Source organism: Bubalus bubalis, chromosome 4 (genome assembly GCF_019923935.1).
Source record: "Bubalus bubalis isolate 160015118507 breed Murrah chromosome 4, NDDB_SH_1, whole genome shotgun sequence".
Classification (NCBI taxonomy): domain Eukaryota; kingdom Metazoa; phylum Chordata; class Mammalia; order Artiodactyla; family Bovidae; genus Bubalus; species Bubalus bubalis.
Genome location: NC_059160.1, coordinates 22934330 through 22946923, shown reverse-complemented (window position 1 = coordinate 22946923; position 12594 = coordinate 22934330). Strand labels below are relative to the sequence as shown.

The 12594-nt window shown below is 46.7% G+C and overlaps 1 protein-coding gene and 1 long non-coding RNA gene across 2 annotated transcripts in view; one reads left to right on the top strand and one right to left on the bottom strand.

Annotated features, from left to right (window-relative positions):
* Positions 1-11013, top strand: part of HEBP1 (heme binding protein 1) — a 38036-nt gene extending 27023 nt beyond the window's left edge. The window contains exon 4 of the mRNA XM_006075671.3: positions 10402-11013. Coding sequence (XP_006075733.1) covers positions 10402-10579 — 178 coding nt within the window. The 3' untranslated portion in view covers positions 10580-11013. The remainder of the gene's footprint in view (positions 1-10401) is intronic.
* Positions 5642-8021, bottom strand: LOC123333206. Its single transcript, XR_006550394.1, has 3 exons — positions 7895-8021; positions 7339-7450; positions 5642-5795 (listed from the first exon to the last, which is right to left on the bottom strand). It is a non-coding gene; the product is annotated as an uncharacterized LOC123333206 (long non-coding RNA).
* Positions 11014-12594: the final 1581 nt, after the last annotated feature.

The window sequence follows — 12594 nt, the reverse complement described above, 5'->3', positions numbered from 1 at the left end:
AAAGATAGTGGTCCAATTTCAGTATTTTGTATTTGACTGTCCAGTTTTCCCAACACCATTTATTGAAGAGACTGTCCTTTCCCCGTTGTACATTCTCAGCTCTTTTGTTAAAAATTAGTTGGCCATATATGCATGGGTTTCTTCTGGGGTGTTCTATTCTGGTCCATTGATCTGTACATCTGTTTTTATGTCAATATCATACTGTTTTGATTATGATAGCTTTGTAACATAGCTTGAAAGCAGGAAATGTTATGCCTTCAGCTTTGTTCTTCTTTTTCCAGATTCAGGGTCTTTTATGGTTCCATACAAATTTTAAGATTTATTTCTGTTTAAAAAAAATTCCGTTGGAATTTTGATAGGGATTGCATTTAATCTGTAGATTGTTTTGAGTTGTATGGACACTTGAACAATATTAGTTCTAATCCATGAGCCTGGAATCTTTTAATTTATTTTTGTCTTCTCCAGATTTTCCATTAATGTTTTATAGTTTTGGGTGTAAAAATCTTTCACTTCCTTGCTGAAATTTATTCCTGGGTATTTTGTTCTTTTTGATGCAATTGTAAATGAGATTGTTTCTTAACTTCTCTTTCTAAACTCATTGATGAATTAAGTAAGAAATACTGAGTACTAACGGTTTCTCTCAGAATTGCTTCAGCCTACAGCATACAAACATTTGCATTGTTTCTAAGTAAACACCTCTATGTGCTGTGTGTGTACTCAGTTGCTCAGTTGTGTCTGACTCTTTATAACTCCATGGACTATAGCCCACGAGGCTCCTCTGTTCATGGAATTTCCCAGGCAAGAATACTGGAGTGGATTGCCATTTTCTTCTCCAGGAGATCTTCCTGACCCAGGGATCAAAGCCATGTCTCTTGTGTCTCCTGCATCAGCAGGCAGATTCTTCACCACTGTGGCACCTGGGAAGCCCACATAAATGCCTTTGCATGTTGCCAAATTGATTTGGATGTAGAGAATATCCTCCCAACCCCAGCTGAAGCTGGACACCTACATTAGCCACAGCAGAATTCTAGGAGAATCAGAATATCTAGGTCAGTCTATAGTTTGGGGTCATGAATACCTGGGGAGCAGGTATTCCCCTTGAATTCCCCACATTCCCCTTGAATGCCAGAAGGGCAGGGAGTATTATTCATGGTCTGAGGGCTTTTAGCAGGGCACACGTGCATCCTGTTGTTCTAGTCCTATTTCCAGGGCCTCACGTGGGGTCCAGGTCCCTTGACTGTAGAGAACAACAGGCGCACGTGTTTTCCTAATTTTATTCTTCAGGCCTCAGCCTCTCCTAAGAGGTCAGGTCTCTTCGGGATAATCAGTGACTTCCCGTTTGCTAAAATCCTCCTGTGTGACAGGTGTGAAACCATGGACAGACGAGTGAGACCAGGAGCTTCGCCAGGGTTCTGCTCTAGAACAACCTCATGAAAAATATACAAATAATCTCCCACTGGACAGTTTTTGTCCACTCCTCGGGTCTCCAAACTTAGTTACTTTTATCTGCCCTGCTCCCGCTGCACCCACAAGGGTGCAGCTTTCAACACTGCTGCTGCTGCTGCTAAGTCGCTTCAGTCGTGTCCGACTCTGTGTGACCCCATAGACGGCAGCCCACAAGGCTCCCCCGTCCCTGGGATCCTCCAGGCAAGAACACTGGAGTGGGTTGCTAATTCCTTCTCTGATGCATGAAAGTGAAAAGTGAAACTGAAGTCACTCAGTCGTGTCTGACTCTTCGCAACCCCGTGGACTGCAGCCTACCAGGCTCCTCTGTACACTAATGCTGAGAATGTAAGCTTGGCTGCTCTGGGCAGTCCTAAACTGGGTGACGCAGAGCCCCCCAGAGGACAATGTGTGCACTGCAGCTGGACAGCTGAACTGGAACCTCCAACTCCCACTGCAGTCCTCATTCCAACTTTCCAGCCTTCACTGCATAGGCTGCAGAGAAAGCAAACTCTACTTACAGATTGTCAAGACTCTCTTTTCACAGAGCAGGGAGTAAGATGGGGAAGCGGGGTGCCTGTTATGCAAAATTTAGGTAGGCACTCACTCTCACCGTTGTCTAGTACATATAGGTTAGGCCCTGAGAGTGAAAGAAAAGTGAAAGTGTTAAGTCACTCAGTCGTGTCAGACTCTTTGTGACCCCGTGGACTGTATCCCTCCAGGCTCCTCTGTCCATGGGATTTCCCAGGCAAGAACACTAGAGTGGGTTGCCATTTCCTACTCCAGGGGATCTTCCCAACCCAGGGATCAAACCCAAGTCTCCTACATTGCAAGTGGATTCCTTATCAACTGAGCCACCCAGGGAAGCCCCTTATTAGCAAGAATACTTCAGTAAAGAGAACCTTCCCTCATCTACTGTTCGGTTTCTCTAAGACAGAGTCACAGAGAGGAGGCCAGATACCTTCTCTTTAGCTTGATGCCTTCTCTTTATCAGTTTCCAGAATAATGACTTCTTTTCTTAACATCCTCTAAAGGGGAGATAGTGTTTATCTCTGTTTTCTGAGTATCAATATAAATATATGAATTCACACATAATTGATGTGTTTCAATTCTTTGCAGTTACTATTCTCATTGATGCTCAAATTGTCCCATCTTTGGCCAGTGAGAGCCTCTTCAAGTTGGTTTCTTGGTCCTTTGGACATGACCCTGGTAATCTCCAGTAGCTTCCTTGGTTATTGGTAGGACAAGATATTTTAAGCACATCTTAACGTTTCTTGTTCTAGAGCTGAAATTAGCCATTTTGCCAAGGAACCCTGCTACCCTATGGTGGAAAAGGGACTCTTTAAAAGGTAATTTTCAAGCCAGGTCTGTGGAAGTTTCCTTTACTGCAATTTAAAGGATCTTTTCTCTTCTCCTAAACAGAGGAGAGTGTCTAGCATAGCTTGGTGAATTTTTTTTTAACCTGTTTATTATCTCTGATAGGCTTTCTTGGATTTCGGTCCCTGGGTCGGGAAGATGTCCTGAAGAAGAGAATGGCACCCCACTGCAGTGTTTTTGCCTGGAAAATTCCATGGACAGAGGAACCTGGCAGGCTACAGTCCACGGGGTCGCAGAGTCGGACACAGCTGAGCAACCATCACTTTGACTTTATCTTTGGCGCTTTTAGAATCTGATCATTCCTCCACTTGCCACTTGGTGTCACTGCAGAGTCAAATGTGCATTTAGAAGTACCTTTCTGCAGAAGGCAGTCAATGACATAGCGAAGGCACAAGTACTGTTTCAAATACACATGGATGCCAACTCACTTCAGTCATGTCAGATTCTTTGCCACCCTGTGAACTATAGCCTGCCAGGCTCCTCTGTCCATGGGGTTCTCTAGGCAAGAATACTGAAGTGGATTGCCATGCCCTCCTCACGGGAGGGATCGCTCCTGCATCGGGCAGGTGGGTTCTATACCACTGGTGCCACCCAGGAAACCCTTCAGATACACAGTGCATCCTCAACTCAGTCTTCCTGTTTTGTGACCTTGTGATGTCCATTGATTAGTAGTCTGTATTAAAAAGCAAATGCTTTTTAAATGAATAGACATCTATGAGAAATTAAGAGTTAACAGCTGTTCCTCTGGTCTTTTACAAACTGGTGCTTACAAGGGGCTTCCGTCATTCATTTCCAGGTGGATGAACCCAAATCAGCGGGGCCAGCGCTGCTGCCTTTCGTCCCAGGTTTCCTAGGAGGTATCGCCAAGTAGACCTCTGTGCTATACGTGCCGTGTTCAGTTGCTTCAGTCGCTTCTGACTCTTTTCGACCCAAGGGACTATAGCCCACCAGGCTCCTCTATCCATTGATTCTCCAGACAAGAACACTGGGGTGGGTTGCCGCGCTCTCCTCCAGGGGATCTTCTCCACCCAGGGATCGCCCTGTGTCTCTTACTTCTCCTGCATTGGCAGCCAGGTTCTTGACCACCAGTGCCACTTGGGAAGCCCCCAAATCCACATGCCCTAGTGGAACTCAGATTCCCTCCCATGTGTTCTGAGTTCTGCCTTCTGCCTTCCTAGAGGTCCCCTGCATCCTCCCCATCCCGTTCACATCCATCCTGACTCCTCCGTCTTCCACATCAGTTGCTGGCCCAGTCCTCGTCACCCCTGCTGTGCATGCCCCTCCATCCTTATGACCACGGTCTTCATCATCTCTTGCCTGAACTGTTGCAAGGCTTCTTGAGCATTTCTAGTTCTTCCACTTCTGCCCCTTCTGACTTGCCCCTTTGTCTCCTCCAGCCCTAAAGCTAAGGACCACCGATGGCACTACCGCCCCCTTCTGTTCGACTCTGGTTGTGGGCCTCGCCTGCCTCTGCCTGAGGCACACCCCGAGGTTGGGACCAAGCCCAGGGTAGTGGTAAAACCAGACAGGAGAGGGATAGGCTTTGGGTTGGGTCCCTAAAGGTTCCACCAGGCAGTGAATCCTACCGAATAAAGAGCCTTGTTGTGGCATATGCTGTCCTCTACAGCACAGCCCCACTCCAGAGTTCCACCTGGCCTCAGAGCATCCCGTCCCCACCTCCCAAAGCCCACTTAAACCCACATGTACAACATCCACGACCAGACCTTCACTCACTCACCCAGCGCCTCTCAGCCCCTCCCCAGTCTCTGTTCATTGCCAGCTCTGTGAGGCAAGAATTTTGGTCCTGTTCATTGCCAGCAGCACAAGAGATGCTCCAGCAATAACAGCTTGATGTCACATCCTCCTTAGCCTCCTCCCCTTCACATTCTAAGTCAGAACCAATCATTCCTTGTTCTTTGCCCCGAGAGTGTTCCGTATGTACCTCTATTCTAATCTTTTCTCCTGCCCTGCGTAATTTTTGTGTTTCTGTGCTGACCACTACAGTTGGACCTTGCCAGGGCAGAAAGACTTCCCCATGATCTTTACAACTCTCTGTTGTCAAGCGTGTATTTCCTGCTCAGTGATGCTCAACTTGTTAAGCCTGGTTCCATCCAATTAAATGGAATGCCATATGGTGTTACGCATCTTTCCCATTGACATGGAATTATCAGCTCTTTGTCTTAGGCTTCTCTTGCCTAGCACAGGAGCTTCCTGCATAGCAGACTCTCCGCAAATCTGTGCTGACCTGTAGATTGCAAAAGTTCTAGACCAAATGGTCAGGCTCAGAGTCATTCCATTTCTCCTCGTCCTCACTGCACTCCCTGAAAGATAACACTTGATCATTTTTTGAACTTTGGACCAGAGCTTCCATCTGCTAGCCCGCCTTCATCATCCCCCTCCACCCCAACTCTTCCGGACCTTTTAGTCAGTTCCTTTTGTATTTCTGGAATCCAGGGTGTGTGTTTTCTTTCTCAGTTCCCATGGCAACCAAATTCTCGGGAATACTGAACTCTGACGTTGAGTAAGATAAAAAAGACAGCCCTGGAGGTGAGCAGCTTTGAAGATGGAGACTTAGACTCTTGTTAACAGACTTGTATACAGTCTAATGTACAGACTTCTCATTTCTTTCTTTTGAGGAGCTCAAAGAGCTTACGAGCATTCCGCAACAGGTGCAAACATGCCCGTGGACTTGGAGAATGGGGCACCACATGGTTATCTTCCAAGTGCAGCGTGGAAGCTGAGCTCTGAGGATGAGGCAGCCAGAGCTGGGCCTCCTTCACATCTTGGGGCCCTGGGCCTGGAAGGGTTTGGTGTCCTGGCTTATTCGTGCGATTCTGTGATGGAGGTTTGGGAGGGATGGTTAGACTGAAGGCAGGGAACACACATGGATCTTTCTGCAGCTCACCCAGCTTTGTTTGTTTCCTTGATGAAGCAATAGGGAAATTTTCATCCTCGTTATGAACGTCTCAGTCGGCCTGAGAATAAATATCAAGAGTCAAGGGTTTTTGTTCCAGTGATGAATGAAAGAATCCCTGAATGATGACGTTCTCCACATCACTCTGCTGGGTCTCCCTGGACTCAGACAGCTCCTTCTCAGTGGCCTTTTCTGAGTCCTCATCCTCCTCCCACCACCTGGGGATTAGGATTCCCGAGAACAGTGCGCCTGTTTGCTCACCACCTGGCCTCGTCTGCCTCTTGGCCATGACCACAGCCAGCACTCACTCACGGGTGACGCCCGGGTGTCTGTTACTGGACCCGTCTTTTTCCCCAGTTGTTTCTCTGACTCCAGTTCTTTCCAGAGGCTGAGATTTCGCAATGCCCTCCACGCGCTTAGGGGCACAGTGACTGTTGCATGAATGTGGTTCATTCATAAGAGACACCTTCATATCAACATGTCCCAAACCAGATGATGAACCCACCCACCCCTCCTCTCCAAAGGGACTCTTCAGAATCCCTCTTCTGCTTGGCGGCATGTTTCCATTCAGAAACTTAACTGGAAGCCCTCGAGAATCCTCCCTTTTCCCCACCCCTCACCCTGGCCTCCCTACCCTCCAGCTCACCTCCCAGACTTGCCTTTGTCCAGGCTTTCATTGTCTCACATTTGGCTGTTCCTAGCCTCCATGTCTCCCTTTCCCATCCCTCTACCACCTCCAGAGGGGTCTCTTCAAACTACAGTCTGATAATGGCATGGGGCGGGGGGTGCCACATGTTGTGGCATGCAGGAGTTTAGTTCACTGACCAGGGATCGAACCCGTGCCCCTGCAGTGGAAGCACAATTCTTAACCACTGGACCATCGGGGAAGTCCCTAGTCCCTTAACTTTAAAACCCCTTCCTGAGTCCATCTTTGTATCTAAGGTCAGCCTCAGAGTCCTTAGCATGACCTTCAACATGACCCTAGTCAGTCCACTTGTTTTGCATTCCCACCACTGTGCCCTTAGTAGGTGCTCCAGATTTTATTCTACGAGTTAGTGAATATGGAGGCCAACAGATTCAGTGCCCTCATCTTTAGGCCCATCAGCCTAAAGACAGCAACTTTGATTGTTTATCGCAAAATTGTTTATTTAGCCAAGGGGTCTAATATATGTGTTAGGTCAGAATATGCTCGTGGACAAAGAGTGACCAGGATCACTGCCCTCATGGGGTGTGAGTCTCCCTACCACAGAACTCAGACCGTAAACAATGAATAATTTATATAGCATGTTGGAATAAATTATAGAGTGTTCAATATGTTAGAAGGTGAGAAGTGCTGAATAAAGAAAAGGATAGGAGAGAAGGAAGAAAGAAACAGAGGGAGGAAGGGTAAGGGAAGAATGGGGAAGGGGAGTGCTATTAGACGATAAAAAGCATTTTGAGAGGAGGCCTCACTGAGAAAATGAGATTGTCATTTGAGCCAGGTCTTCATTATTAGGCCCTGGGTTCTGGATCTTATTTTCAATTGCCATCCTGTCCCTCACCTTGGGAGTCTGGGAATTGAACATCTGTTCTGAGCGGACTATAAAGTCCAATGACAACAATACCTGCTGTTTGCTGTGAGTTTCCTCTGTGATGGGCATGAGGCTGAGTCGTTTGCAGGGTCTTCTCGTCTGTCATCTTCACAACAGTTTTCTGAGATTGACGCCCTCATCCCTACTGAGCAGATAAAGGACCAGAAGGCTAGAGACATTAAAGCACTTGCCCAAGACCAGGAGCTGACAGACAATAGCAGAGCTAAGATGTGAGCCCGCAACTATCCATTTTGCCTCCAGCTGATGAATGAAGAAGGTTGAGGACCAACAACTGCTTTGGATGTTTCTAGAAACCAGTAGCTTAAAGAGCCAACATCATCCATTTTCATAGAAAACAGCTCAGTATCAATATGTGAGAGGGGGCCGCAGAGGCACTAAATTCCTGCCCCCCACCCCATTCAGCATTTGATTGGTTGCAGACAAGTGGTCCTCAATCTATAGACATTCTTTGAAAATAAGCCGAACATCTTACGGGCTTTTATTGCCAAACCAGTACATCCTTAATATTCACCCTCTGTCTCCTCATCCAGTTTTATCTCACTAGAGCCTCGGTGAAGCTAGAACTCACCTTTCTCCATCAGCCTTACACTCTTGCATAGACTTGAAGAACTAACCATCACATCTCCCAAAATGGTCTCAGCCCTGTGTTCTATAGCTGTTATCTAGACACTGGAATAACCAGCTCCTTCAAGATGAAATCCTGGGTATTTGCAGATCAGTAGCCCTGTGATGTACGTGCTGAATGCTTAGCAAGCCTGACTAACCACTCATAAAAGAGCAAAGCGTGAGTCAGAGAACCCCACCAAAAATAATGCATTTGGCTCAATCTTGGCTTAGTGTGGATTCAGACCTTTGAGTCATAAAGCTCATTAGAAATGGGGATGTCCTTGACTCTAATAAAGATTTTGGTGCAGCCCAGATTTAGAATGATTTATTTAGGGGAGGTCGCAGGATGAATTTTTGGAGCAGAGGCAGTGACGTAAGGAAAGAGTCATAGTCTTGAAAAGACAAGCTTTATTGTTTCTCTGTCTCCACCTTCTGCCATCAAGAGAAATGCCTGATTTAGGAAAATTCTCTTTACTTAGAAAATGAAGGCTTTCCTTATTTGAGCAGGAGAAGGGGTTCGTTGAATCTTCCCTGGTAGCTCAGATGGCAAAGAATCTGTCCACAATGCAGGAGACCCAGGTTCGATCCCTGGGTCGGGAAGATCCCCTGGAATAGAAAACGGCAACCCGCTTTAGTATGCTTGCCTGGAGAATTCCGTAGACAGAGGAGCCTGGTGGGCTACAGTCCATGGAGTCGCAAAGAGCCAGACATGACTGAGCAACTAACACACACACACACAAGGATTTATTGGGCTTCCCAGGTGGCGCTAGTGGTAAAGAACCCACCTGCCAATGCAAGAGACATAAAAGGGGTGTCAGAAAGATCCCCTAGAGGAGAGTATGGCAACCCATTTCAGTATTCTTGCCTGGAGAATCTCATGGACAGAGGAGCCTGGTGGGCTACAGTCCATGAGGTCGCAGAGTCAGACATGACTGAGCAACTTAGCATGCATGTATGCAGGGATTTATTACAAGTGATTTCTTGGCGCGTGCTTCAAGCTTGCCTTGGAGCCCTCCCAGGGCTTCCTCGGGTCCCTGTCTTTGGCTGCTCTGTATTTTAACAAAGCTGCTACTTGTCCCAGCTGGGATGTGTGAGAAACCAGTGCTCCATCTCCACACTAACAACCCTGGTCCTCCCCCATCCCCTCTACCCCCACCCCAGCTGGAGACAGAGAGGCAGCTGGGGCAGCAGAGGGAGCTAGAGAAAACAGTGAGGACTTGGCCTTGGGAAAAGTTGGCCTCCCATCTCTGGGGGAAATTTCAGGAAGGGAAGGGAAGCTCGCCTTTAGTAGAGTACTGGTTCCAGGAACCCCGCCATTACCAAAATCCAAGGATGCTCGAGCCCCTTATATAAAATGGCATATAATCCTTCTGAATAGTGTAAATCATCTCTAGATTACTTATAATGCCTATCACTGTAAATGCTATGTAAATAGTTGATATGTGTCATTGTGCTCACTCAGTTGTGTCTGACTCTTTGTGAACCTATGGACAGACTGTAGCCCACCAAGCTCCTCTGTCCATGGGATTCTCCAGGCAAGAATACTGGAGTGGATTGACACTTCCTCCTCCAGGGGATCTTCCCGGCCCAGGGATCAAACCCTTGTCTCCTGAGTCTCCTGCATTGCTGCTGCTAAGTCACTTCAGTCGTGTCCAACTCTGTGCGACCCCATAGACGGCAGCCCACCAGGCTCCCCCATCCCTGGGATTCTCCAGGCAAGAACACTGGAGTGGGATGCCATTTCCTTCTCCAGTGCATAAAAGTGAAGTCACTCAGTCAGGGATTCTTTACCACTGAGCCACCAAATAGTTGGTGTCAGGTGGCAAACTGAAAGTTTTGCTTTTTGAAACTTTCTGGAAGGTTTTTTTTTCCCCTAAATATTTTCAGTCTGCCGTTAATTGAGTCTGCAGGCCCAGAACCCACCAATACAGAGGGCCAATGGTACTGTGTTTCAGGCCCAGAACCCACCAATACAGAGGGCCGATGGTACTGTGTTTCAGGTTCCCAATTAGTTTTTTTATACCCGTGATTGTAGTTAATGTTCATAATTAATTGAAAGGAAAAGGAAACATAGCCCAATGTTGGGTTCTCAGGTGGCACTAGTGGTAAAGAACACGCCTGCCAATGCAGGAGACTTAAGAGACTCAGGTTCAATCCCTGGGTCTGGAAGATCCCCTGGAGGAAGAAATAGCAACCACTCCAGTATTATTGCTGGGAAATCCCATGGACAGAGGAGCCTGGCGTGCTACAGTCCATGGGGTTGCAGAGAGTTGGACATGACTAAAGTGACTTAGCACGCATGCACCCGAATTTTACACAGGATGCTCTGAGGCTCAGTGAGCTTCAGTCCACCCCAGTAGGAAGGGGCAGATGTGAAATCTTACCACTATAGCCTTTTTTTGGAAAAAAAATCCCCCCCTCTCCGAGACTTTGCCCTTTCTTAACCTGCAACTTGCTCTGTGTCCCCAGGCAGTTTGGTGGTTATGCTAAGGCAGCTGATTACGCTGCCCAAGCCGCCCAGCTGCGGTCCGCCCTGGAGAGCACAGCCAAGTACCAGACGGACTTCTACTTCTGCACCGGCTATGACCCTCCCATGAAGCCCTACGGACGTCGCAACGAGGTCTGGCTGGTGAAGAGCAGTGAATGAGTCACTGGCTGAGCCCCGAGCTCCACGGGGGTCTGCATCTGTGCCCACTTCCCCTGGGAGGAAGCAGCGCCCCCGTGCCGCTCCAGCAGAACCAACTTCCCTTCAGAGCCAGTCACTGCCAATTTCCTGAGATAAGCACGGTCCAGATGCTGAGGCTCTGTTTCTCTTGGTGGGAAATAATGTACCCGCGATACACATGCGTCCTTCTAATTGACTTATAGACAATTCAGTGGTAGGCCAGAAAAACCCAGCAGCATTTTTCCAGCTCTCTGGATCCCCTAAAAACAGATTTTTAAAAATCATGAAAACTGTATTTTTATTAATCCACGAAGAAGTGTGATTTACGCGTGATCTTTCATATGTAATTCTTAGAAGAGCTTTCTTTAAAAAGAAGCCAAAAATAAAGATCTTTGACTTAAAACAGCTGAAACAAATCCTGTTGTTTAGTCACTTTCTCTTCTATCCCCAAAAACCCCAAGCAGTGGAGCATCATCAGATGACGAAGGGAGGACTTTCAGTCTCCTGCCCTATGGTGAGGACACAGGTAATGGGATGTCAAACAGTGAATTAAGAAAAGACAGGGACAGGAGCCAAGGAAATATTAATTGTTTATCTTCATTCTGGATTAAATAGTGAAAAATAGGACAGAGACCAAGGTGGCTGATTGTCAATCTATGGACTAGTAAAGCAGTCTTTTTTCCCAACTTCAGCCCCCTTTCTTGTCCGCATATTTCCCAGAATAAAGGTTGATGAGAAGACCTTGCTCATCCCTCTCCTCCTCTTACTAGGGCCTAGAGTAGAACATATGGCCAATATTTTAGATTTAGATTGTTGTATGATTAAGTTGTAAAACAGTAGACAGTAGAGATATTAGCAAATATTCAAACTGCTCTAGAGGTAATGCTCGGGTTCACAGCCTGAAGGCTGCAGGCTCTCTGGAGCTGCACATACAAGGATGGTCTGCATTCCACCACAAGCCCCTTCCCATGCCATTAATATTCTTACATGCAACTCAACAACAAAGAACAAACAACCCAATCGCAAAATGGATGGAAGACCTTCTCCAAAGAAGAAATACAGATGGCCAATAGGCACATGTGAAGATGTCCAACGTCACTAATTATTAGAGCAATGCAGGTCAAAACTACAGTGAGGTACCACACAGGTCAGAATGGCCATCAGTAAAAAGTCTATAAATAACAAAGGCTGGAGAGGGTGTGGAGAAAAGGGAACCCTCCTACACTGTTGGTGTGAATGTAAGTTTGTGCACCCACCATGGAGAACAGTAAGGAGGTTGCTCAGAAAGCTAAAAATAGAATTATCATATGATCCAGCAATCCCTCTCCTTGGCATATATCCAGACAAAACTAAAATTTAAAAGCCCCTATGTTCATAGCAGCACTGTTTACAAAAGCTAAAACACAGAAACAGCCTAAATGTCCATCAGTAGATGAATGGATAAACAAGATGTGGTAAGGCTTCCCTGGTGGCTTAGTGGTAAAGAATCCTCCTGCCAGTGCAGGAGACATGGGTTTGATTCCCAGTCCAGGAAGATCCCACCTGCTGTGGAGCAACTAAGCCCGCGAGCCATAAGTATTGAGCCAGTGCTCTGAAGCCCAGAAGACACAACTGTTGAGCCCATGTGCTGCAACTGCTGAAGCCCTCACATCCTAGAGCATGTGCTCCACAAGAAAAGCCACTGCAATGAGAAGCCCAAGGACCACAACTAGAGAACAGCCCCCACTCACCACAACTAGGAAGAAAGCCTATACAATGATGAAGAACCAGCACAGCCAAAAATAAATAAAATTATTTTTTAAAAACTCCAAATCTTGTATTAAAAAAAAGATGTGATGTGTGTGTGTGTATATATATACACACACACAATGGAATATTACTCAGACATAAAAAAATGAAATAATGCCATTTGCACCAACATGGATGCAACTAGAGATGATCATACTAAGTGAAGTAAATAAAAAAGAGAAGGGCAAATACCATATGGTATCACTTAT